This window comes from Xyrauchen texanus, chromosome 46 (assembly GCF_025860055.1).
Source record: "Xyrauchen texanus isolate HMW12.3.18 chromosome 46, RBS_HiC_50CHRs, whole genome shotgun sequence".
Taxonomy (NCBI): domain Eukaryota; kingdom Metazoa; phylum Chordata; class Actinopteri; order Cypriniformes; family Catostomidae; genus Xyrauchen; species Xyrauchen texanus.
In genome coordinates, this window is record NC_068321.1 from 3,961,910 (window position 1) to 3,989,258 (window position 27,349).

The window sequence follows — 27,349 nt, forward strand, 5'->3', positions numbered from 1 at the left end:
GGGGTCATGAAATGCTCTTTTTTTTCAATATAGATTTATTATCTTCCCTGAGGTCCACTGATGGATTTAGTAAAACATTTTTTACATTAAAAGTCATAAGTAATACGTGATCATTTTTCACCGTCTCTGGATCGCTGTCTGAAACGCTCAGTTTTGACATAAGCGCCTCCTAAAAACTTCAACATTAATGCCCACTGCTCTGATTGGCTAACATCGTGCAGTCCCTCAAATAGAGCCATTTGGGGCGCGTTGGATTGTGGCGTATCGCGTTGCGCAGACAGTAAACAGATGTCCTGTTCCAAGTGTTTTTAACTGCCCCATCCTTCAATAACAGTTCCTTTGCAAATCTTGAATTGTACCAACAACTAAAAATAGCTCAGATGGGCGAAACAAGCGTCCTTCAGAGTTGTAGCTTGACACTGCGTCATTTAAAAGCAGCCTGAAATATCTATCAAGCGGTCAAAGACGTCTGTCTGTGCATGTTTATGTAGAAAAACATTTAAATCCAGATGTCCTGTGAAGGTGTCCTGTGTAAGTCCACTTTGGATGAATCTCACATGACAACATGACAGGTCCCATCTCTCCTCTTCACTTGTGTGAATGACTGAGAACCAGTGGGCGGGGCCAAGTGTGCAATGACAGAAAATAGGTGTTGCAAATGCAGGTGTATTTGGTCCTTGTGTCGACTTGTGCAAGTTCCACTAATTCCAAACAAGCAGTTTTTGCAGCTTGGTTTAAATAAATGCTCTGTTTCTTTTAAGGAGGAAGTTTTCAGTTCTGAAACTTGAAGTACGTTTTTATAGTACAATGGCCTGTTATGTCAAAAGATCAAGGAAAATGTGTTTCCTCATGTCATGACCCCTTTAAAAAAACAGCCAAAGCCCCTAAAATGTACACTTTCACATATATATTCCATATAAATATCAACCTAAAATCTTGTAAACACTGATTTACAAGTTTTAATGTGTCGACTGCCCAGCTGCATGTGTAAACTGTAGAATGTGTGCTTTGGTCCACAGGGATCACCAGACAGCGTGTCCTTCAGACAGAAGATGGACCTGCTGTCCCAGAATGCTGCTACACCTATAGATTGTCTGTTTGAGGTGCACAAAATGATTTATTCTCTGCATTTAGGTGTTTCTGAAACTAATTTCAGTTATTCTGGACACTTCCTTCTTTGGTATTTAATAAATCAGAAGTGAATACCATTTCACAAGTATATCCACAGTTGATCTGCAAATTATGCAGTTGGTCACTGAGATATTATCAAACAAATTTCACAAAATATCTTAATTTATGAGGATGCAATAGTGGTGTTAAATGTGTTGATATGATGAATGATGAAGTGTGTGTGTGTGTGTGTGTGTTTGGGCAGCACATTGTGAGTGGGAACGAGACAGAGGTGAAGCGTTTGCTGAGTAAAATTGAGAGTGAGGAAGAAGGGAGGAAGATGTGTCACCCTCTCTGCTCCTGTGATACCTGTGACCTCTACATCTCAGGGTCAGAACAGTACAGTAACAAACACCATATTCATCCAGAGATCACGTACAGTAGAAACAATGTTACTAACTGATCTATATGAAAACAATTACCAAACTATTGTTTTTTTTTTTTGGGCCATATTCTATTAGGATTTAATGGTTGTTCTGTTTTTTTTTGGTGTGAAATGAAGTAGTCAAAATGGTACACAAATTGGTTTAAATGATTCATTAGTGAATCTTAATCAAACTGATTTTTTAAAAATCCATATCCAGCAATCCCAAATGAATGGAAAGATCATGGAAAAGTCATGGACTTTCTTTGGTCTAAAACTGTGGGTATTCTGTAGACACAGCATTCCACTAATACAAGCCATCCTTTACCAGTAGAGACCCACAGGGACCATTATAGTTTCAATTAAAACCAATCTCGCTAGCAGGGCATGACAAAGCAAGCGGTGACATGGGACATCTTAGATTCATAGAAGACCAGGTGTGCTGTAAAATGTTGGACCATTTGCTGGGGTTTAATTGCATACAGTATGCCAGCCAATGTCATTGTAGTAGTCCAGTCATGATATGACAAAAGCCTGGACAAGAAGCTGTGCATCATGGTCCGAAAGGAAGGTTTTTATCTTCTTGATGCTATAGAGTTCAAATCTGCATGACTAGACAGTCATAGCCTTGCTGTCTATGAAGTTACTGGTCTACAAACACTACTTACAGGTTTCTTGCTCACCTGGATGTAATGTTGTCGAGCTTAGCTAAAGTGTGATGTTGAGTTGAATTGTCAGGCTGGATGGTATGGCAAGGAGTTCTTCCTTTGACTGGTTGAGTTGGAGGTGGTGTTCATTCATCCTGATGAAATGTCAACAAGGCAAGCTGAGATTCGAGCAGACGTTGTGGGATCGTAAAGCTGGAACAGCAAAGCTACAGTGTAGTGTATTAGTGTAGCAGTAGGATTCAGTAGCAGTCATGTGCGTAAATGATTGGTACCAGTGAAGTTGTGCATATCTAGAACAGAAGAGGACCAAGCACTGAACCTTGAGGTACCCCAGTGATTAGCTAATGTGACTTAGACACCCATCCCCTCAAAAATACCTTGAAGGATCTACAAATGATGTAGATTCAAAGCAGTGAATTTCAGTTCTATCAGAAAAGACTCAGGATTATTTGGATTAATAAGTATGTTGAAATACATATATCATTTGCCGTAAGCCACATCCTATGGTTCAGTACACTGATTCTTGCCGGAAGCAATAGCAGTAGGGGAGGGGAGCTTACCCCCCAGCCCAGTACGCGACCTAAACTGTTGGTGATGAGGTGGAGGGGGGTGAAAACAACAGAAGTAATCAACAATGAGAAACATCTGAGTGGCCTTATAAAGCAGAGGCTGTGTTGTGATTTTTATGAAATGCCTGATAGAACATCTTCCTGCTAGAACTACATTTAGGCTTACATTTCCTGTGATGCCCAGTGCAGAGACAATAGATGGGGAAAACACTTTTCCATTCTTGCAGAAATCTAGATAATCTACAAAACTTTGATACACACAAAGAATAAGAAAATATCCTGATTATAAATGATAAAATATAATTAGAAATTATTAGATTTTCTCAGTATGTTTTAAGGGGTTGTTGTTTTTCTTTTGTGTTATGCAGAAGATTAAACGACCCTTCTATAGTCACTCCATTCTCTCGGGATGACAGAGGCTACACTCCTCTACATTTTGTTGCTATTTGTGGTGAGCCTAATTTACAACTAGATAGTTCTGTTGAATCACTTGTACTTTTTTAACATGTTATTTTTGCCATTACTTCGTGGATTTTTAACTTTCCAAAATGGTTAGTAAAGAATTAACATCTGGACACTGTTCTCCATTGTATGCTCTTTATTTTTGTTCTCAGGTCAGTCTCAGCTGATTGATCTGCTTGTGTCAAAGGGAGCTGTGGTGAATGCCACGGATTATCATGCACTTACACCACTACACCTCTCCTGCCAGAAGGGCTACCAGGGGGTCACGGTCAGAATTTTGTCCAGTTTTATTTACCCAGTTGCTGTTCCAGCATAAAGATAACACTGATTCATTTGTTTTAACATAGTTTTGACATACTGTTTGTTAGGTGTAATGCTTGTTATTGGTAATAACCCAGTAACCTTTGAAAGTTATTCTAATTATATTGTCATATAATCGAGCTAAGCAGATTTGCCAGAACTACACAATTCTTTTGATTATCTTTTCTTTTTTGTTTAATCCTGCTGTTTGCTGGTGTAGCTGCTGCTGTTGCATTATAAGGCGAACACAGATGCTCAGGATAACAATGGGAACACCCCACTACACTTGGCCTGCATGTACGGACATGAAGATGTAAGGAAATCAGTATATGTTAATTTATCTGTATTCTATGGTAGAGATCGACCAATATTGATTTTAATATTGTTTAATAATAAAATATTGTTTTACAAATATGGTAACTAAATAATCATACTACAACAATAAAAATAATATAGCTGCAAGCAGTAATACTGTGGTCAAGCCAATTATTGGCAGCATGAGCAGCGAAAGAAGCATCGTGACATAAACATTTTAAGTTAGAATTCTGATGAATGCTGTAGGAGTTAGATAAAAAACATATATGGCCATGTTTCTCAATATACACTACTGTTCTATTTGCGTTTACTAGTTGCACATTCAAATCTTTATCATCGGCAGAAAAGAAGTGCTAGCTCTTTTGGCTATTAGTACATTGATAAAAAGTGTTTACTCAAGGTTGTGCAGAGGGTGTTGAGTGCAACATTGCGCACAATACATTGTTTTGTGTATTCTCAAGCACTTTGTAGGATTCTATGGAAAAAATTGGAAAAGTCCATAGAGTGACTGAGAGTAAACACATTTTTACATCCATAGAGTTATATGCAATACATTTATAGACATCCAATTGAAACGAACAAAAAAAGTTTTGAATATTTCCATGACACTATATATTTCAATCAATTGAAATTGTTTTCAGTTAAGTTAAAGCAAGCACATTTAACCATTGTTTACTACAGGGAATTCAGAATTCACAATGACCCCCCCAGGGCAAGATCCTAAAATATTTTAATTTTATTAAGCAAATGCAACAGCCTTAATTCCTCTTTGGTGTTTTTTATAAATTTGTTACTTTCAAATTTGTTTGTGAAACAATTCTAAACAACAAAAATCTATTTGCTAATATTTTCAGGCATGGTCTGCAAATAATCAGCAGATTTCAATTTCATGTTGATTGGACAAATGTTATAGGAGTAATAGCAATAACAAAACATTTACATAAAACCAAATCATGGCCAACCATGGTATCATTGTTCTCTGCATGACAATCTAGCAAGACCAAACGTGAAAATGCAAACGTACAGCCACAAGTCCATTTTGGTGTTCTCAAATTTGTTGACGATTGGCCAGTGGCTGCCATGTTTCACAATATATGCAACTGTCCTCATGATCAATGATGGCAACTTCCACAAAGACACTGAATGCAAAAACACTACATGCAAATTTTGAAATTAATCAGAACAATGTTTCTATATTTAGAGCCACTTCCATATTGTTCCCTGTTATAGCGCCACCAAATGTCCAAACCACGCAACTTTTTCTGGCACCTTCAGGGCATGGTCCTGATAACACAATGTTTCGTAACGATACACCAATGCGTTCATAAAATACAAAAAAAAAATCAAAATGTCCATCACCCACAATGTTTGACATGGAAAATTGGGTATTGTTTGACTCAGAATGTTTCACTGAATCTAAAGAGACCAGTTTTCAAGCTTTCAAGTGTTCTAAGCCAAAATAGCTGTTTTTGCTATCTCCTGACCAGTAGGGGCAGTGTGGCAAAACGCTGCAAGTGACCTAAAAGCATGATGGCGATGATACATACCAAGTTTTGTCACAATCCGTCAAAGTGTTTTGGAGATACAGCATGAAGTTCATTTTGGCATGCTCGCCATCAACTTCATGAAGCCATTTCTCAGGAATGCTTTCAAATATCGAAAAAAAAAGTGATACATTTTGTGTAGCTCTATCTCTCAATCACTTAAAAACTATTTTGGTGGAAATCTGACAAAAATTATAGGAGCAGAGGAAAAACGTGTTTCCTTCAAATTCAAAATGGCGGAAAATCTAGTCCGGCAGAAATCGAAACCAGTGTATGCATTCAACAAAATAATTTTGTCTCTAGGTCTTGTTATTTGGCGCTAAAGGGTTTGAGTTACAGACTCAAAAACGGTTCTATGGGCTGCCATAGACTTCCATTGCAGAAAAAAAAAGAATAAGCACTCTAATGAGTACAATAGGGGTATTTGCCCTTTCAGGACTTGACCCCTAATGACATGCATTAGCCTCTGAATATTTTAATAATGAAAGTCATATGAATGATAGCCTATACCGATGAGCCAAAGCATTATGACCACTCACAGGTGAAGCGATTAATGTTGATCATCTCCTAACTAGGCCACATATCAAGGTCTGGGTAGATTAGATGGTAAGTGAACAATCAGTTCTTGTAATCAACGTGTTTGATTGGGCCAAATTGTTATGGCGAGATGACTGGGTCAGAGCATCTCTGAATTGGCAAGGCTTGTGGGGTGTTCCTGGTCAGTAGTGATGAGTACCTACTGACAGTGGTCCGAGGGGAGACAAAGGGTGTTGGGCGCCCAAGACTCATCGACGCTTGAGGGCAACAAAGGCTATCCCTGTTCTGTTCCGAATCGTCAGAAGGTCTTCGGTCCCCTAAGGATGACCCTTGTCCATCGTCGAAAGCACATATAATGAGCATGCGAGCGTCAGAACTGGACCTTGGAGCAGTGGAAGAAATTTGACTGGTCCGATGAGTCCCATTTCCTTTTATATCACGTGGATGGCTGTGTACATGTGCACCATTTACCTGGGGATGTGAAGGCACCAGGATACACTGTGGGAAGACGACAAGCTGGTGGAGGGAGTTTGATGCTCTGGGCAATGTTCTGCTGTCAAACCCTGGGTCTGGCCATTCATGTGGATGTCAATTTGATGCATACCACCTACCTAAACATACACCCCTTCATGACAATGGTATTTCCTGATGGCAGTGGCCTCTTTCACAGGATAATGCACCCTGCCACACTGCACACATTGTTCTGGAATGGGTTGAGGAACATGATGAAGAGTTCAAGGTGTTGTTCTGGCCTCCAAATTCTCCAGATCTCAATCTGATTGAGCACTTGTAGGATGTGCTGGACCAACAAGTCCAATCCACGGTGGCTCCACCTCACAACTTTTGAAAAATGTAAAAACTATTGATACGCTAGGCCAGGGGTCCCCAAACTACGGCCCGCCCCCACATTTGGACCGGGCCTCTGAACAATGCCATGCAGAGAAATATTTTTACAATTTAATTTTAAATATGTTTTAATCATATCATATTTGTATTTGATAATACATATTGGCTTTCAAAATAAAATTTCCCTTAGTTATAATTATTAAAGTAGCCAAATTATTTGTTAGATTCACCCGGATTAACGTTCCATTGTGATCAAGCGGGTGCACGCGATCCAGCAAGAAAATTTAAAGTGACAACAAAATGGCCAAACGGTTGGGAAAGAGAAAAGTTGATTCAGAATGCAGGGTATTTAACCAAAAGTGGACAAGTGATTATTTTTTGTTCAATGCAAAGAAATGGCTGTTTGCCTCATCTGTCAAGAAACAGTCTCCGTGTTCAAAGAATACAATCTCGTGCCGACACTATGAAACCGCCACAGAGACAAGTATGCGAGTTTACAAGGCCAAATGAGAGCAGACAAAGTGTCGAAGCTAAAAAGTGGACTATCTGCTCAGCAAAATACATTTGTACGGCAAACCCAGTTGAACCAGTCATCCGTTCGAGCTAGCTTTCAGGTAGCTAAACTGATTGCAACCTGCGGTAGGATATTCAGTGATGGTGAGTTCGTAAAGAAACGTATGAATGCTGTTGCGGAGGAGGTGTGCCCCGATAAGAAAGACGTCTTAAATGCGGTGAGTCTGTCCGCAAGTACAATCACCAGACGAATTGAAGAAATGGGGTATAATGTATATGCCCAGCTGAAGGAAAAAGTGAAAGAATTAGATTTTTTTGCATTAGCGCTGGATGAAGGCTGGATGCCTTCTTATCAGTTTGAGTTGGCTGAGTTACAGAACTGTGATGTTCTGAATGACGCGTTTAAGCCCAACAGTCTCATTGAATTCTATACTGCCCTCCCTAACGAGACCTACCCAAACATCAGAAGGAATGCAATGAAGATGTCCACACTTTTTGGCAGCACGTATATCTGTGAGCAAACCTTTTCACGCATGAAACTGATGAAAAATCCGATGAGATCAAGACTCACTGATGAACATTTGCATCAGTCTTTGAGACTGGCTGTGACAGGAATGGAACCTGACATTGGACTTCTCACCAGCCAGAAACAAGCCCATAGTTCACACTGATTAGCCTAATACGCATGAGTAAGTAAATCATTTGATTTCAATAGCAATGAATATGAAAAAATGTCATTACTGATAGTAATAATGCTCTTTTAATAGGCTATATATCACTTGATATGTATGGTGCATAAATAATAAATTAATCTAGCATTAGGAGGCATAATACTGTAAATCCATTTAAAATCATAATAAAGTCTCCACAATAAATCACTCCGGCCCATGCCATTTTCTGTTAGACTACGGCCCTCCATTATAGAAAGGAAAAATTATGTGGCCCTCATTGAAAAAAGTTTGGGGACCCCTGCGCTAGGCTATTGCCTGTAGGTTCCAAATAATTAAGTTAACCTGTTTTAATGGCATCATGCACTGGTCCAGTGTTCTTCACTTAATTAAAATAACTTTAAATTTAAAGTATTTTGGATTTAGATTTTAAGACTTTTCACAATTTGCTTTCCACCACATATGCCTACTACCCATTTCATGTTACAAGAAAGCGAGTTCATTTTCCATTCACGTGAGGCTTTCTGTTCAAATTAAAATGTTACACGTCAAGCGTTTCTGGAACAAATCTCATTTGAGCCTAAAGTAAATTATGTAATATTATTAACATGACCATTAAGTTACATACCTGTGAACACCAGTTTCCTGTAGAAAACAGTAGTTTAATGGTACTCTTCTTTACAGACACACCAGATGGCAGCATTTACTGGTCAACCCAATATTTAAAAAAATGTTAACTGAGTAAGTAGAAAGGTATAAATATTGGCCGATCTCTATTTTGATATATGGATAGAAATGGAAAAATCTAAAATCATTGAAGCATTTGTCATTTAATTTTTTATATAAATGTTTGTTTATGTGTGTCAGTGTGTGAAGGGTCTGGTGTATTTTGACCTGCACTCATGCCGGCTGAACGTACAGAATGATAAGGGTGACACACCGCTCCACATTGCCGCCCGGTGGGGTTATGAGGGCATCATCGAGGTGCTGCTGGAGAACGGAGCATCAACCCTCATTCAGAACAAAGCCAAGGAGACCCCACTGCACTGCGCCCTCAACTCTAAGGTCAGTAGGCCTACTGTACCCCACCAGTCTTTACATAAGTGGATTTACATGAAATATCCTCTACAACGAAAGCCTCTTGCCCCTAAACATCTAGTTTCCTTTTTGAGCACAAGCTCGGAAATTACACACTCAAATTTAAAATATTAATATTTTCTTTAAACCATTCAAGTGCAAAACACTTTTCAGTTATCTGATCTGATTAAAGCTTCCAAATGATGCATTCGTTTTCAATATTAATAATAATTTAAAACAAATGATGCTCTAAATCAACAACAGATTCTATATTTTTCAAAATGCATCAAAATGTGGGAGATGCAGAATATAAACCTGCAAGGATTCAACAATAAAACAACTTTTCCCACACTCTATGGATTTATCTTGTATAAAAAATGCTGCTGGTCTGTCCAAAGTCCTCCGCTTTGGATCACATTTCTATGAATGATGGCTTTTAACTCATGGGTCATATTACACTTGTTGTAATGATTAAATTGTGTGTTTGTCCTATTTAATTAATTGCATACTGTACATGTGTTAATTTTGACAGAAAAAATGCCACTGTCACACTCTGACTTGTGTCAGTGGAGCAAAAGGAATAAAGGAGCCTGAGATTGGTTTGAATGTTAAGCATGAACCAATCACAGAGCTTGGAACTAAAATTGGTTGTGCAGGTTTAATCCAATTGTGCTGAGAAATCTGACCTCTCCAAATGAGGATCTGCAAGGACTGTCTAATGCAGTAAGATATCTGTGAATTCATCAAGGTTCAGTCTCTCTCAAATTAAGGAACTGAGTGCAGTACCAGATTCACTGTTATGCTCATCAGATTCAGGCTAATCGGTAGTAAATATGAATTTGTTCATGTTGTAGATCTTGTTGTTACTGGAACACAGACACAATGACTCCAGTAAAAGGGAAAGTGGATTTGAGGTGAGTTTGAAATTGGACACTTATTTTTTGAATGTTTAGTACAGTTTTTTCTAGTTCAGTCATGACAACTCTCTGAATATATGTAGGGTGTTACAATGACAAATTGATAGGTTTAGTCTTCGCAGACTTAATCTGCTTATGCTGCTGCTGGAGAGCTAGTGCAAATACTACAATTGGACATACTCCGACATGCTGCTGCTGCACAGTTAGACATCTACTGTTGACAAATGGAGGAGGAGGAGCAGCGTTTCGGAAGTAAAAAAAAAAAAAAATTGTTGAATGCTGCAGTCAAACCAGTTTACCTGCAAACAACTGAGGAAATTTGAATGTTAGACAAAGAGAGAATTATGCATGTTGATTGGCTAACAGATTACTTGGGATGTCATCAAATATCGATATATCAAATATTGATTGGAATGTTATTTTATTGTTACATTTTTAAGGCATCAATTTATTATCATCAGCCAAAAGTTCATTTAGAAGCCTAATTTGTGTGCTTTTCAATTCACTGCCAGTTGTATTTCATTCAATGTAGTCTGACGTAATAGCTTTGAGAGACCACAAGGGGGTGACATTTACTAAAGCCAGGTATCACACACATTATGAGGCAGATATCACATACACATAACAAACCAAAAGTTACGAAGGTTTTTGTACTACAAGAATGAACAAAATGACATTGAGTCTGCAGGTTTGTGTATGAAACTGATGTAACTGCGCAAACTGAAAATTAGAAATGGTGACATTTATTATGCAATTTCTCTGTTTGTAGCATTGAATTGGACTTATTCAAGATGTCAAACCACAAAAAGGCATACTTGAAACTGAATATACATTGTGTATGCTCTATGAAAGATGCTTATACATAATATGTCATCAAGTAATGACTAGAGTAAATAATCTATGACGTTTGATAATGATTTGGGTCGAATTTAATTGAAAATTTTGAAAGTTGAGCTCCATGGTGCTGTAGAATTTTTAACAGCCTCTGGAGACAATATGAATTGGTTTCAAGTTTCTATTATCGCTACATGAAAACAGCAACAATCCCAACCCTACAGATTACACATCAAAGGACCTATCAGCTGCACCATGCGAACCGACTGGCTTAACAGATCCAATGTCGAAAAAACCTATCAGCTTGCTTTATGTAGTTTCATGACTGAACTGACTGAAATAATTTCAATTGGACATGTTACTGTTTTCACATTTTGACTCATTCAAGTGGGTTCATCAGTTGTGACATGATGTGTGGTGAAACTTCTTGAGCAACAAAAAAAACCCCAAACTCTCCTAAATATGTCTTTTTTTCAGTCTCCGAGCCGTTCTCCACAGGCATCTGACTGCAGCAGCAGATGCTCATCTGTGTCCAGCAACTCATCAGTGAGTGTGGAGAGCAGACTACCAGAGACTGTACGCACACGACACAAAGAGGTACTGGCAGCGGCCTCTACTGGACTAATCATAGTACAGTACTACCCATCTCATGTTACAAGAAAATATGAAATTAAATAAGACCTTATTCATTCCTGTAGGGAAAATAGTGGTGTTACAGAATTTTTAAATAAATAAAACAACTAGAATTAAATTCATGACAAATTAAATAAAAGAAAAACAATACATGAACATGCAATAAAAACCTTGCGTTGATGCCCTGGTAAAGCAGTATGTGCTTTTAACTTGTTGGAGTTGTGATTGAAAAATTCTTAAAGGTTTAGTTGACCCAAAATTTAGTTGATCAGTCACTGTTTACTCACACCTGTGTTTTTAGAACCCCATATGGCTTTCTTTCTTTTTCTTAACACAGAGGGAGCTATTATAAAACAATATTATCCTCAGTGATGTCATGCAATGGCAGTTTATGGTGATCACCTCTTCAAGCTTCAAAAGAATGCAAAAGTATAATTCAGAAATGTGAAATAGAATAAATTATTTAATGAGGCTCATAATTGTTATGAACGTTTGGTGAGAAACAAATCGGAATCGAATGCATTATTTAGTGAAACTGTGGACCGACCGTTGATCTCCTATGCACGTTTATGATAGGGCACGAGAGCAACAGTTCATGCAGCCCCCTCGCACATTGGAGTGAAAACTCGTTTGTTTATATAAAAACAGGCCCTCCACAGCGTTAGTGACAACAGAACACAACACAGCTGCACACAAAACAAAGAACAGAACTTACTAAACATGTCTGAAGGGTTTGCAGTAGAAGAATTGATGCATTTCTATGCCCAGCCTTATTTTTTTGAACAGAGTATTCTAAAATCAAACAGAAACATAGAGGTGGCTACAGGCAGCCACAGTCACACCGTGTCCTAACCTGATGGCAAATGACACACGATAAAAGACATATTTTCTATGGTAATCAGAGTTTTTGTCCTAACCAACCGTGACTAGCAACGCCACATTCTGTCGATTGCTTGTTTTTTTTCGGCATTGCACGGGTATCCTTCCACTATGAACTGGCACCGGCCCAAATTTTTTAAATAGTCCAAAAAATAAGGTTGGGCATAGAAGTGCATAAATTCTTCAACTACAAACTCTTCAGACATGTTTAATAAGTTCTGTTCTTTGTTTTGTGTGCAGCTGTGTTGTGTTCTGTTGTCACTAACAGGAGGACCTGTTTTTATATAAACAAAACAAGTTTTCGCTTGAATGTCCCAATATCACGAGGGGGCTACATGAAGTGTTTCTCTCATGCCCTATCATAAATGCGTACATGAGATCAACGGTCATTCCACATTTTCACGAAATAATATATTCGATTTCAGTTTGTTTCTCTCCAAACCTTGCTTTCAAACAATCACGAGTCTCTTGGAATAATTTATTAGACTTCTGAATTATACTTTTGTGTCCTTTTGAAGCTTGAAGTGGTGATCGCCATAAACTGCAATTGTATGACATCACTGAGCACAATTTTGTTTCACAATTTCTCCCTTTGTGTTATGAAAAACAAAGAAAGTAAAATAGGGTTATAACAACACAGTGGTGAGTAAACAATGACTGAATTTACATTTTTGGGTGAACTATCCTAAGATAAATTAGTAAAAAATTTAATATATTATTGCACCATTGTATTGAAGAAACATTGACACAAATGAATGGTTTCTCACTCTTGTTTTTGATGAACAGGTGGAGAAGCTTTTGAGAGCAGTGGCTGATGGAGATGTGGAGATGGTGAGCTCACTTAACTGGAGATATCTGTGTGTAACTACAACACCACAATTACACATCAGCACATAATTGCAGTAGTGTCTGTTTGTAGACACATTATAATTGTGTGTTTTAGGTGCGTTATCTTTTAGAATGGGTGGATGAGGAGCCAGAGGAGGAGGAATTTGAGGTACCAGTTAAGACAGAGTTGTGCCATCCATTGTGCCAGTGTCCCAACTGCGAACCTACACAAAAGGTGTGAATACACGCAGACATAAGACATTTATATTAAGACATTATAAATGCTCCAAATAGACTGTAGTGATTTTATGTTGCTTTAAAGGAATAGTTCACTTTAAAATAAAATATTTTCAATCTTTTACTCACCCTAATGTCATTCCAAACCTGTATGCATTTATTTGTTCCATGACACTTAAACAGCAAATTTTTCAAACATATCCTGGCTGATCTTTTCCATTGTGTGTGTATGTTTTCAGAAGATAGCCCGTCTACAGCCAGATGGTCTGGGTGTGAATAGCAGCAATGTTGACGGTTTCACTCCGCTCCATGTGGCAGCGCTGCACGGACACACCGCACTACTGTCTCTGTTTACCCGCCATGGGGCCAACATCAATGTCCGCAACAATCAGAGCGTCACGCCACTGCACCTGGCCTGCCAGAACAGCCACATACAGGTGGGTAAAACCTGATCAATCAAAGCTCGTCTTTCATCCCATTAACTCTTCCCTTAATGCTACACAACTCACATGATTGCTTTCAAAGTTTTCACACTGGCTTTGTATTAAACTAGTGACAGTTTTTGTGTTACCATGTGGACCGTTACCATTAAACTTGAGTATGTTAAATATAGGCATTGCCTTGATAGAGTAGCTCAAGCCACTGTGTACCAATTTAAAGGGATAGTTCACCAAAAAACTCACCCTCATGCCATTCAGGATGTGTATGACTTTCTTCTGCTGAACACGAACTAAGATTTTTAGAAGAATAACTCAGCTCTGTAGGTCCTCACAATCCATGTGAATGTTGAGCAGAACTCCAAAACCTCCTAAAAGGAGGCAAAGTCAGCTTAAAAGTAATCCATAAGACTCCAGTGGTTAAATCATTGTCTTCTAAAGCACTCCAGTTGGCTTTGGGTGAGTACAGGCCAAAATGGAACTCCTTTTTCACTGTACATCTTGTCATTGTAGTCTCTAGACACAATCATGATTTCAAGCTCGATTACACTTCCTAGTGCTTCATGCATGCGCATAGCACTAGATGGCGCTAAAGGAAGTGTAATCAAGCTTTAATTAATGATCACCAAGGAGACTGCTGAAGAAACCAAGGAAACCAACTTGATCGCTTAAGAAGATATTGATTAAACCACTGGAGTCTGATGGATTACTTTTATGCTGACTTTATCTCAATTTTGGAGCTTTTGGAGTTATGATCACCATTCACTTGATATATAGATCTACAGAAATAAAAAAATCTTCATTTGCATTCAGCAGATGAAAGAAAGTCAGACACATCTGGGATGGCATGAGGGTTAGTAAATGATGAGAAAATGTTCATTTTTGGGTGAACTGTTCCTTTAGACTTATCTTAATTAGACATGTGTTGCTGAGGAGGAGGAGGTTGTGATTGTGGTTAATCAGTACATTATATGTTCCAAACAAAAACAAAGTTTGTCTTTGTATTCTCTAACTTTCTCCTTCTCTAATGCAAAAATTATTTTTTTGTTCGACGTGCGCGAGAAAAAATATAAACCAATAATAACATGGCATACTTTTCATGACCCAAATCTCCATGGACAAAATCAGTGAAACCCTATATTATTTTCTTTCTGAATGTTTTGTTTCTGTCAGAAATGTCACATTATGAAAATGATATACTGTGAATGCCATATCATTTTGTGTTTAATAGTCTATTGTGCCCTCTTCTGGCTGTTGTGTGTACATGTAGGTAGTGTCTGCTCTGTTGGAGTGTAACGCCAAACTGAATAAGAAAGATCATTATGGAAACACTCCACTGATTCATGCATGTTTAAAGGGACATCTGGAGATTGCAACCGTTTTGCTGGAGGTACACTGAAATGTATCGCATGCTATTGGTCACATATATTATATTATTGCCATTATAATACAGATCTACAGTAACTTTCACAAATGTAACTTCTATTTATATATATATATATATTTCTTTATTTTCATAAGTCACATCGAGCATATGCTAAACAACTATTAATATAAGAAAAATTGTATTAGAACCCCTCACTTTAATTTGATACATGTTTGCCAATAATAGAATTGAACCTTAAGTATTGATTTTGATGTTTATTATCAAAGACTGATGCTTAATAATCTATGGACTACTAAATGAAACATGAATGAATGAATTTTGTGTCCTCATCAGAGTGGTGCGTTGGTGAATCTGGCTAATAATCATGGTAACACGGGTCTGCATGAGGCAGTGAGGGGAGGACACCTCCAGCTGGTTGAGCTGCTTCTCCACAGGGGGGCGCTGGTGCACATACGCAACAAGAGACAGAGAACCGCTCTTGACTGCGCTCACGAGACTGGCGGCAAGGTGTGTGTGCAACAGTTGAACTGTAAACCTTATACAGTTATTTATTACATGACTAGCTGGAATACTTGATTCTGATTGGCCTGTCTCACCCTTTAATGGTCAGATATTTTTTGAATAATGACCGTTGTCCATAACAACACCGTATAACTGGTCAAATTCAAATCAATATGTAATGTAAGGGGCATTACTGAGATAAAGTGGGTGTGTTAATATATTATATTTTACGTTACATTTCACAAAAAAACATCTGTTTTAGACAGGAAAATAAAATGTCAGTATTTTTTATTCTTTCTAAAGAACACAGAGATTCAGAGGCTCTTACAGAAAGCATGTACTGATACTCTGGAGTCTGATCTGATTAAACCAACCTCCAGAGGAGCAGAGGGGATTCACGGTAAGAATCACCGTTCTAATTCATCTCCAATTTATTAGGCCATGATGCATTTCATATTCTGTGAGTTCATACAGTATAAAGTGTTATGAATTACATTTGTGTAATTAACCTGAAACTGTTGTTTCTCCTGTAGCACACTCAAGAGTGCACAGAGTTAAACAGCATGAGAGTCCTGACAGTGGGAGTCGAGAGCGAGACCACACCAAACAACGGTATGTTTTCCTAGCTTATGTCATTAGCTGGGTTTCCATTCACCTATTTTTAAATACATTTTAGGATATTGCATAAAAAACGCTGGATGGAAACACCAAGATGCTATAAGAATTTACATAACTAACTTATACGCTCGCTTGAGGTGGATACATTATGTATTCCATAAGACATGCGCATAAACTACGACGGAAACACATTTACCTAATTTATCTCTATAGAAGTATTCACTCAGTGAGTATCATCAATGTCAGTGGATATCATCTGAAATGTTTAACTGGTTATTCTGAAATGCCAGACACAAAGCCTGTAATCAAAATGACTGGCTACTATTACCTCCCAGAACTGTGAGACATGCTTTTGCTCCCAGATATTGCTATATGAATGTTTAGATTATATTTGATCTAGTGTTTATGCTGCCTCATTATCATCAACAAAGCTTGTGCTTGCAAAAATGTGTTCAGGTTAAATGAGTAAAATGCACTTTTAAATATGCCTATATTAGAAAATCAGCATATTATAATGATTTCTGAAGGATCATGTGACACTGAAGACTGCAGTAATGATGCTGAAAATTCAGCTTTGATCACAAATTGCATTTTACAATATATATAAATAGAAAGCTGTTCTTTTAAATTGTAAAAAGAGTTCAGAATATCAATGTTGTTTCTGTATTTTGGATCAAATGAATGCAGTCTTGGTGAGCAGAAGAGACTTCTTTTAATGGTAGTGTAGGTCTAAAATTAAGTAAAGTCTTTATTTAAAGAAAATATATAGTCAGATTACTTCTTTTAACTTAAAACTTGATTTTGATCATTAATTCTCCTCACATTCATTCTCTATTCCTCATTGATAGGCCCAGGGGAGGGGTCTTTGTATCCTCAGGTGTAAATGACCTTCATATATTCATGATAGTTCACGCCTCCTCGCATATTACCTTTCAACACTAAAAGTGTCTTACAAAAGTTAAATAACTATATTGTTTTGTATGAATGAGTTTTCCCATAATTTTGTAGCAAAAACTTTAGGCTACAAGATCCAGTTCTCAAAAGTCATGTGGACAAATGTTTAGTATGTGTTATATGGCCTTATTTCAGTGACTTAAAATTTGTGTTTTTTCAAAAACCATGCATAAACATTATTTTCTCAAAAATACAAACCTGTACACACATGTTGCTCACATATTATTGTAGCCCAGTTTGTGCTGAATACAGTGTTATCAGACTTTAGCCATTAATATGTTTTTAAGCAACTGAAAAAAGCAAAAATGTCAAGGCATGTCAAAACTTCTCCAGGGCCCCAAATACCCTCAGACCCCAGAGGGTTAAACCCTATTAAAAGTTCAGCAGTTGTTTTCAGGATGGTTTCTAATACATTTTTGCTGTTTTTAGGACTAAAAAGAGAATGGACAGAGCTGTGACCATCACTTGTCTATCAGAGCAGGTAATATTCTGCATATTCATACACAGCTCCTCACTTTAAAGGTCTATTCACATCCAAAGGACTAAATGACACATCATAATCCATGCATTCAACCCTCCCACACTTTTACCCATCCATCCATCCCATATTTCCTTCCGTCTATCCATCCTATACTTACTGGACATCTCATACTTTCATCCATCCAATCCATTCATTCATCCATCCATCCATTCATTCTTCCATCCATCCATCCATCCATCATCCATCCCACACTTCCATTCATCCAATAGTTCCATCTATCCATACTTCCATCCATCCATCCCATACTTTCATCCATCCCATCCATCCATCCCATACTGCCTTCTATCCATTTCATCCATCCCATTCTTTGATCCTTTATCCCATACTTTCATCCCACACATCCATCCATCATCCCCTACTTCCAATCTTACCACATTTCCGTCCATCCTATACTTTCATCAATACATTACTTGCTTCCATCCATCCCATATTTCCCTCCATCCATACTTCCATCCATCTATCCATCCTATACTTACTGCAAATCCCATTCTTTCATCCATCCATCCATCCCACACTTCCATTCATCCAATGGTTCCATCCATCCTATACTTCCATGCATCCCATCCATCCATACTTCCATCCATCCCATCCATCCCATCCATCCATCCATCCCATACTGCCTTCCATCCATTTCATCCATCCCATACTTTAATCCATCATACCATACTTTCACCCATCCATCCATCATCCCCTAATTCCATCTATCCCATCCATCCATCCATACATACTTCTATTCTTACCGCGCTTCCATCCATCCTATACTTACATCAATACATTTCATGCTTCCATCCATCTAACCATCCATCCCATACTTCCATCCATCTATCCATCCTATACTTACTGTACATCCCATACTTTCATCCATCCATCTATTAATTCTTCCATCAATCCCATACTTTGATTCATCCAATGCTTTCATACATCCTATACTTCCATGTATTCCATGCATCCGTGTTCCATCCATCCCATCCTTTCATCCTTTCATCCATCCATCCATCCATCCATCCATCCATCCATCCATCCATCCATCCATCCATCTCATACTTGGAATACTTCCATCTATCCATCTCATACTTGGAATACTTTCATCCATCCATCCATCCATCCCATACTTGGAATACTTCCATCCATCCATCCCATACTTGGAATACTTCCATCCATCCATCCATCCATCCCATACTTGGAATACTTCCATCCATCCTATAATTGCATCAATACATTTCATGCTTCCATCCATTTAAGCATCCATCCCATACTTTCATCCATCCATCTATTAATTCTTCCATCCATCCCATACTTCGATTCATCCAATGCTTTCATACATCCTATACTTCCATGTATTCCATGCATCCATGTTCCATCCATCCCATACTTTCATCCATCCATCCATCCAATCCATTCATTCATCCATCCATCCCATACTGCCATCTATCCATTTCATCCATCCCATACTTTAATCCATTATCCCATACTTTCACCCATCTTTCCATCATCCCCTACTTCCATCTATCCAATCAATCCATCCATCCATTTATTCATACAACCATCGCATACTTCCATTCTTACCATGCTTTCATCCATTCTATAAATAAATTTCATGCTTCTATCCATCTATTCCATTCTTCTATCCATCCCATACTTCCATCCATCCATACTTCTATCCATTCATCCATCCAATACTTACTGTACATCCCATAATTTCCTCCATCCATCCTTTACTTGCATTAGAGGTCGACCGATTAATCGGCCGGACGATTAATTGGCCGATTTTTAGCATTTTTTATATAATCGGCCAATTTCCAAGTATATCAAGCCGATTATTAGGCAGGCGCATCTGTGGGCAGCCTAGTGTTGTTGTGGAACACGTGTTCGACGCACACTGCCCCTAGAGTCATTTTCCAGCAGAGTGAGCAGACCACATCCAGTGCCTATAAGGAAGGAGCTAAGTTCCTTGGAGAAAACAGTAAGGATTAAATTTGTATAACTTATTTATATTTAATTAAAAACTTTTGATATTTTACTGCCAACTTCGAGGAAAAACGCGACATGACATTCGGCTACTTTGGATATTGATAGCGTAGTTGAAGTTGCATTCAACTAGTTGAAGTAAGCAAGAATTTTGCAATTACAGACAGTGAATCTGAGACTTTTATTTGTTCTGTTTGTGTGTCTTATATTTGAGAGGGTTGTCACTCAATGCAGAGAAATAAGTAATAAAAATATACCAACGTGCTATAGGCTATTGAAGGACTGGCTTTGGTAAGCTCGGACGTTATCGGTTCTGCTGTCGGTACTGGAGAAATTAAGAAAATACATGTATTATTGCTATAAAGAGAAAGTTATTTTATCTCGCCAGCCATTTCTATGTATAATAATATGAAACCATTTGTCTGTGATGCAGTTTAGCTATTCGCAGTCAGAGAGAGAGAGAGAGAGAGATCTCGCGCACAGCGAGCACAACACAGCCCAGCTAAATGAGTGACAGAACTAAACATTCAAACGTATTCTGGTTTAGATCTGTGATATTAGTCTGATTTTATTTTATATTTCGCCTTCCAAAGATTATAAAAAGAATATTTATACATAAGCCGCATTCTGTCTAGCACAACATCCTTCCCTTCACAGCGGTGCACTGACATTTCTCCCTAAAACTCAAACTTAACGTCAGAATCAGCACGATCGGTGATTGTTGTAAAATGCTACTGTTGCTAAACTGCGGGACGCGTTTAATAATAAAATAGCGCAAGAGATACCGTTCCCAAGGCGGCGCGCGCTCCGAAAAACACACCGCAACGAGACAAGCAAACTATAGGCTACTTTGGGTTTCATGTGCGCGTCTAAACGATCAACTATACACAAAAATATGTCTAAACGACCGACTTGGAGATTCACTTAGACACAGTTTATGTCTTAAATGGACGTAGTTATGGAAATAGTTGGGAGAAAATATGCTGCATCAGGAGTCTATTAGATCTGAACTCGGTCTTAAAGGGGAAGCATCCTAATAAACATGCTGACGATTGAGCCATTTACTGTGAATCAAACAACAAAAGGCAAAGAGAAAATCACTTACAGGTCTTGAATGAATAACTTATGCATTAATAAGCATTAATCTATCTATGATAAACTATGCAGTGTTATTTTACAATTGATTACTAGATTATTAGATTTCTTTTTAGACCACACCTGAACAGTAATGTTAGTAGACCTTCCTGAAATTAAATCACTGTGCCTATATAAAGTTTATCTTAAAAAGAACCGTTAAGAATACAGTTGAAGTACCGGATCGATAAGCAGTATCGGTAAGAGTAGTAATACCATTAAAACCTTAACGATACCCATCCCTAGTTATGCCTGTGCTTCTCTTGGATGCTCTGAATATTGGATTACGTGTCTGGATTGCCCCTTAATTAAAGCTGCATTTGGATCTCAACCTTCGTGTCTCGGAGCAGTTCAGTAACACCTGCTTTGTTTATTTAATATATTTGTTATACATTATTTATACAATATGTTTTTACATTATACATTTTTAATTTAAGTGTACAAGTGCAGATTGGTCAAGTGTTCAATAAATGTATTTGTTGAGAAATGTTGTCTATCTTAAGTAATTATTTGTGTTACATTTTATCTTACAAATAAAAGGTTCAAATAAGAGGTTAAAAACAAGCACATATCGGCCAAAATAAATCGGCTGCATTAATCGGCCTTCGGCCGACCCGGATTTCAAAAGATCGGCATCGGCATTGGCCTGAAAAAACCAATATCGGTCGACCTCTAACTTGCATCCATCCATCCTGCACTGCAATCTATCCAATTCATCCATCACATACTTTCATCATCCATCCCATCCCATACCTCCATCCATCCATACTTTTTACCATCCATCCATACATCCATCATATACTTCATTCATTGAATCTATCCATCTGTCCATACCATACTTTCATTCTTCCCATGCTTCCATCCAGCCTATAATTCAATGAATCCATCAAACAATTCAATCCTTCCCATCCATCCATACTTCCATTTATCCATCCTATAATTGCATCCCATAATTTTATCCATCCCACACTTCCATTCATCCAATGCTTCCATCCATCCTATACTTCCATGCATCCCATCCATCCATCCATCCATCTTTCATCCCCTACTTCCATTCTTACCATGATTCCATCCATCCATCCATCCCATACTGCCATCTATCCATTTCATCCATCCCATAATTTCACCCATCCATCTTCCATCCCCTACTTCCATTCTTACCATTATTCCATCCATCCTATACTTACATAAATACATTTCATGCTTCCATCCAACCATCCGCCCCATACTTCCATCCATCCATCCATACTTTTTCTATCCATCACTTACTTCCATTTATCCATTCCATCTATCTGTCCATCCCATACTTCCATTCTTCCTATGCTTCTGTCCTGCATATACTTCAATCCATCCCATGCTTCTATCCATCATCCATCCATCCATCCATCCCATACCTAAAATACTTCCATCCATCCATCCATCCCATACTTGGAATACTTCCATCCATCCATCCATCCATCCATCCATCCCATACTTGGAATATTCCATACATCCATCCATCCATCCCATACTTGGAATACTTCCATCCATCCATCCATCCCATATTTGGAATACTTCCATCCATCCATCCCATACTTGGAATACTTCCATCCATCCATCCATCCCGTACTTAGAAAACTTCCATCCATCCATCCCGTACTTAGAAAACTTCCATCCATCCATCCCATACTTAGAAAACTTCCATCCATCCCATACTTAAAATACTTCCATCCAATACTTCCATCCATCCCATACTTCCATCCATCTTTCATCCCCTACTTCCATTCTTACCATGATTCCATCCATTCATCCATCCCATACTGCCATCTATCCATTTCATCCATCCCATAATTTCACCCATCCATCTTCCATCCCCTACTTCCATTCTTACCATGATTCCATCCATCCTATACTTACATAAATACATTTCATGCTTCCATCCAACCATCCGCCCCATACTTTTTCTATCCATCACTTACTTCCATTTATCCATTCCATCTATCTGTCCATCCCATACTTCCATTCTTCCTATGCTTCTGTCCTGCATATACTTCAATCCATCCCATGCTTCTATCCATCCATCCATCCATCCATCTATCCCATACCTAAAATACTTCCATCCATCCATCTCATACCTAAAATACTATCCATCCATCCATCCATCCATCATCCCATACTTGGAATACTTCCATTCATCCATCCCATACTTAGAATACTTCCATACCATCCATCCATCCATCCCATACTTGGAATACTTCCATCCATCCATCTCATACTTGGAATACTTCCATCCATCCCATACTTGGAATACTTCCATCCATCCATCCCATACTTGGAATACTTCCATCCATCCATCCCATACTTAAAATACTTCCATCCATCCATCCCATACTTAGAACACTTCCATCCATCCATCCCATACTTAAAATACTTCCATCCATCCATCCCATACTTCCATTCATCCCATCCCATCTGTGTTTTTTCATGGTTCTGATGATTTCACTATTATACTAAAATGTGCAACATTTTAAAGCATAAGTGGGTGTGTCCAAACTTTTGACTAGTAAAGAATACATTTTCACTCTCCCAAAATGGAACAAATCGTAGTGCTATATAAGAAAATTTATTGGTTTATTATTTAATCCGCAATCGTTTTTTGCTCCTGTTGTTCATATTTGCTAAGGTTTTTTATTATATAATTGTACCTTGTACCAGACCAACAATATCAATGTCTTTTCCATTTTGAGTGCCATTTCAGGACACATGGCACATCCCAAGTCTAAGATTTTTTTCCTTCCTTGCGGAACTGTAATGTCTTGCCATGCAGAAAATGTTTGGCAAAAATGTAGGTTTAGTTCAAGACGTTCAAAGGGATGCATAGTTTCATTTTGAAATCTTGTCATGTGGAAGATTCATACACATTTTGTGTGAATAGGCCATTACGATTAGAATGAGCCAATTAGTCAGTTAACATAACTCCTGATTCATCTGTTCATCTCAGACTCCAGACAGTCACAATAACAGATGGAGACTGAAGAGAGGAGAAACAGTGGACAGCAGCGATCAGTTTTGCCATCCACAGACAGAACAGTCGCCACACACCCAAACCAAGTGTCTGACCCGCTGTCACACCATCAGCCAAGACCTGACCCAACACTCTCTTCAGACCCCACAACCCATCTTCTTTGACCATGATACACAAGAGGAGGTTATCAATGGACCTCAGGACAACAAAGACTCATGTGACCTCTCCCTCGAACCATCACCTGACTCCGAGAAGCTCAACGGGGAATCAATGTTGGGGAGAGACCAAGAAGAGGAGGAAGACAGCCAGTCCAGAGGGAGTGATGTGGATTCAGCTGCCACAGAGATGGACAATGTGTAACATTTGTGTTAGCCAGTGATGCCCCAGTCATCTTCAAATGACTCATGCAGCCGGTTTAAAAGACTAAATCTAAATTGATCATTAGTAAATATTTTCCATCCTCGTCTTTATTGTGTTGTAGTGTTCAAACCTGAAGTATGTACATTTCATTGACCTGAATGTGCAAAAATGCATAAGTGGAATTATATTATCCAACGTTAAAACATGCATGTTCTCATGCCAGTGGTTTATTCAAGATTTTAAAGGAATATTCCAGGTTTAAAACAAATTAAGCTCAATCGACAGCATTTGTAGCATAAGGTTGGATTCCTCATTTATTTAAAAATCGGGGTTACAGTGAGGCACTTACATGTAAGTGAATGGGGCCAGTAAACGTTAAAATGTACATTGTTTTAAAGTCAAAAGACATAAACATATGTGTTAATGGGATTTTAGTGTGATAGCATTGCTTATAGGGTTTACGGCATTGCGTCGTCATGGAAATGAAGTGGTAATATTGGATATAACTTTACACTTTCAAGGTTATCAAGCAATTTTATCACACTAAAGTCATGTTAACGTGTGTAATGTTTGACTTGTGGCTATACATTTGATATACTTTGTATACAAGAATCAGTATTATACTACAAATGCTGTCAATTGAGATTGAACTTGTACTGAACACAGAACATTGCTTTAAGGGTCCTTATGTAAATTAAAAAAATTGCTCGATGGCAAAAAGAGGAAGTGCCAGACATCTATCTTTTTTTTTTTATTTAATTTTTTTTATATACAAATCATTATTTTATTTCTTTTTTGTATTTTTATTGAGCTTTAATATTAAAGCATACATTTTTTTTTTTTTTTTTTTTTTTTGCATGTGGGTACACAGGTAACATGATGGGTGAATCAACAAAAATAAAAAAATAATAGTAATGAAAAGAAATTCTAAGATGAACCAACAAGCTTTAAGAACAAATTTGCTTTCAGTACTTGGGATGTGTTTAGTGAAATTTCGAAACTTTGTGAATGTATTACATATAAAGGGAAACATCCAGAGTAAACTGTGTAGAAACTATGTACACTGTTGGTTAAAAAAAAGAGTTATCCCAAAAATAAAAATTCTGTCATCATGACCAACGTGATGAAATGACAATTAAATTTTTTTGGGTGAACTATTCCTTTAAGCATGTAAACTATTTTTAACTTGCACTTTTATATTCCTTTCAGCATATCACATTAGAAAAAGGGATATTGTGAGGTAGCAAGAGTTTATTTTTACTTGCATTTTCCTCTACACTGTGAAAAATTGTTTTCTCTAATTTGTATTAATTAATTTAAAATTGACTTCACTGTTCTTGTTTGTCATCACATAAATCATGTTATAAAATGGGGTTACCCACAACAAAGTGATGGAGTTCTTTTATTTGAATGTCTTGCAACCATTTACTTATTTATTTTTATTATTATTGTTTTCATTAGTAGAATACATCCGGTTTGGCTTTGTTTTGGTGTGAATTTCATTACTGAACCTAACTCTAAAAATCATACCTGTTTAATGTTGCTTTTAGTAATTGAAGGAATTGTATTTCAAGAATAACATTCAATGTATCTGTTAGGTGATGTTTTTAAAGGCCATAAACAATTTGAAAAGTCACCTTTGTGTTTGTAAAGGGGGAAAATATGCAAAGGACATTAGGACAACAGTTTATATGTTGCAAAACATTGCGTCTATGAGGAAAGTAAATAAAAAAGTAATCTGTTTTAGGTTCAGGATTATGGACCACAGCTCTACTGATGTCACACACTTTACATTTGCAAGGTTTGGGTGTTTGTTTGGTTTAAATGAAACCTGACTGATTGTGGTTTACAGTGGATTTGCTACTGCAAGTGTGTGTGTGATGTTAGAGTTAATGCTGGACAGAAAGTAGCTTAATGTCTTAAAGTTTCAATAAAATAAAAACAGTTGGTGTGTGAAATGTCATGTATTTTTGAATATATGGATTCACTGTGGCAATCTGAATAACTCGAGAAATTATTTTTGTATAATTCCTTTTCAGTGTTATTTTGTGAATCAATGCGGTAAATGTGCCTTAATTTGTGCCACAGAAACCTATAATAAACCCATGTAACAAAAATTATGTCCCTTAAAATGTCTTAAGCTGTCTATATACTGCAAGTAACAAATATATATATATAAATCGCATCTACAAAAATAAATACATCATCAAAGGACCCCAATTATTTGTGTAATAGTAATAGTAGTAAATAATAGTAATTTCAAAATTAACTTAATTTTGTTATTATTAGTCTTTGTGCATGTTCATCTGATGATGTGATAAAAGCGTTATTCCTCTGTTGTCCCATTGAGGTTCTGAAAATAGGAATTAGGTGAAGCAGCCCACACTTTTAGCTCATCAGGCAGCTAGCCAATCAGAAATGCTCTCTGTCTGTCAATCATTTTGGAGTCAGGGTAGAGTATGTGGTTGAAGCTATGGGAGCTGTCAAATTTAGTAGCTACTGAAAGTATAGTGGATTATCAAAATAATAAATGTAAGTTATAGTGGAGTTTTTATGTGCATATGTCAGCAAAAATAAATACAAACTAACAACTGGCAGGTATTCACTGTTGTACTGTGTATACTAATCACATTAGCTTAGCATGTGAAAATTCACTGCATTTTTTATGTTTAATGTCTTTCTGAAACATTAACACAAGTATTATAGCATTTTAATGGAGGATGTTTGAAGCTTGTTATATACTCAATAACTCTTGCACTCCCTTGCAATATGTTTTGCGTTCCTTCGCAATATGTTTTCCATTCCTTCGCAATTCGTTTTGCATTCCTTTGCAATTTGTTTTGCATTCTTTCGCAATTCGTTTTGCATTCCTTTGCAATATGTTTTCCATTCCTTCGCAATTCGTTTTGCATTCCTTTGCAATTTGTTTTGCATTCCTTCGCAATTCGTTTTGCATTCCTTTGCAATTTGTTTTGCATTCTTTCGCAATTCGTTTTGCGTTCCTTCGCAATATGTTTTCCATTCCTTCGCAATTCGTTTTGCATTCCTTTGCAATTTGTTTTGCATTCCTTCGCAATTCGTTTT

General features: G+C 37.5%; 1 protein-coding gene across 3 annotated transcripts in view; it reads left to right on the forward strand.

The window, feature by feature from the left end:
* ankrd27 (ankyrin repeat domain 27 (VPS9 domain)) overlaps positions 1-26,379 on the forward strand; it is a 50,325-nt gene extending 23,946 nt beyond the window's left edge. For 2 of the 3 annotated variants that reach the window (XM_052119663.1, XM_052119665.1), the window contains exons 13-29: positions 1,020-1,103; positions 1,376-1,500; positions 3,140-3,222; positions 3,386-3,501; positions 3,754-3,846; positions 8,824-9,021; positions 9,888-9,947; positions 11,262-11,381; positions 13,083-13,127; positions 13,240-13,359; positions 13,601-13,798; positions 15,069-15,188; positions 15,519-15,692; positions 15,990-16,086; positions 16,220-16,298; positions 17,688-17,739; positions 23,882-26,379. In XM_052119663.1, coding sequence (XP_051975623.1) covers positions 1,020-1,103; positions 1,376-1,500; positions 3,140-3,222; positions 3,386-3,501; positions 3,754-3,846; positions 8,824-9,021; positions 9,888-9,947; positions 11,262-11,381; positions 13,083-13,127; positions 13,240-13,359; positions 13,601-13,798; positions 15,069-15,188; positions 15,519-15,692; positions 15,990-16,086; positions 16,220-16,298; positions 17,688-17,739; positions 23,882-24,265 — 2,148 coding nt within the window. In that variant the 3' untranslated portion in view covers positions 24,266-26,379. The remainder of the gene's footprint in view (positions 1-1,019; positions 1,104-1,375; positions 1,501-3,139; positions 3,223-3,385; positions 3,502-3,753; positions 3,847-8,823; positions 9,022-9,887; positions 9,948-11,261; positions 11,382-13,082; positions 13,128-13,239; positions 13,360-13,600; positions 13,799-15,068; positions 15,189-15,518; positions 15,693-15,989; positions 16,087-16,219; positions 16,299-17,687; positions 17,740-23,881) is intronic. The other variant, XM_052119664.1, reaches the window with a different exon arrangement.
* The last annotated feature ends 970 nt before the right edge of the window (positions 26,380-27,349 follow it).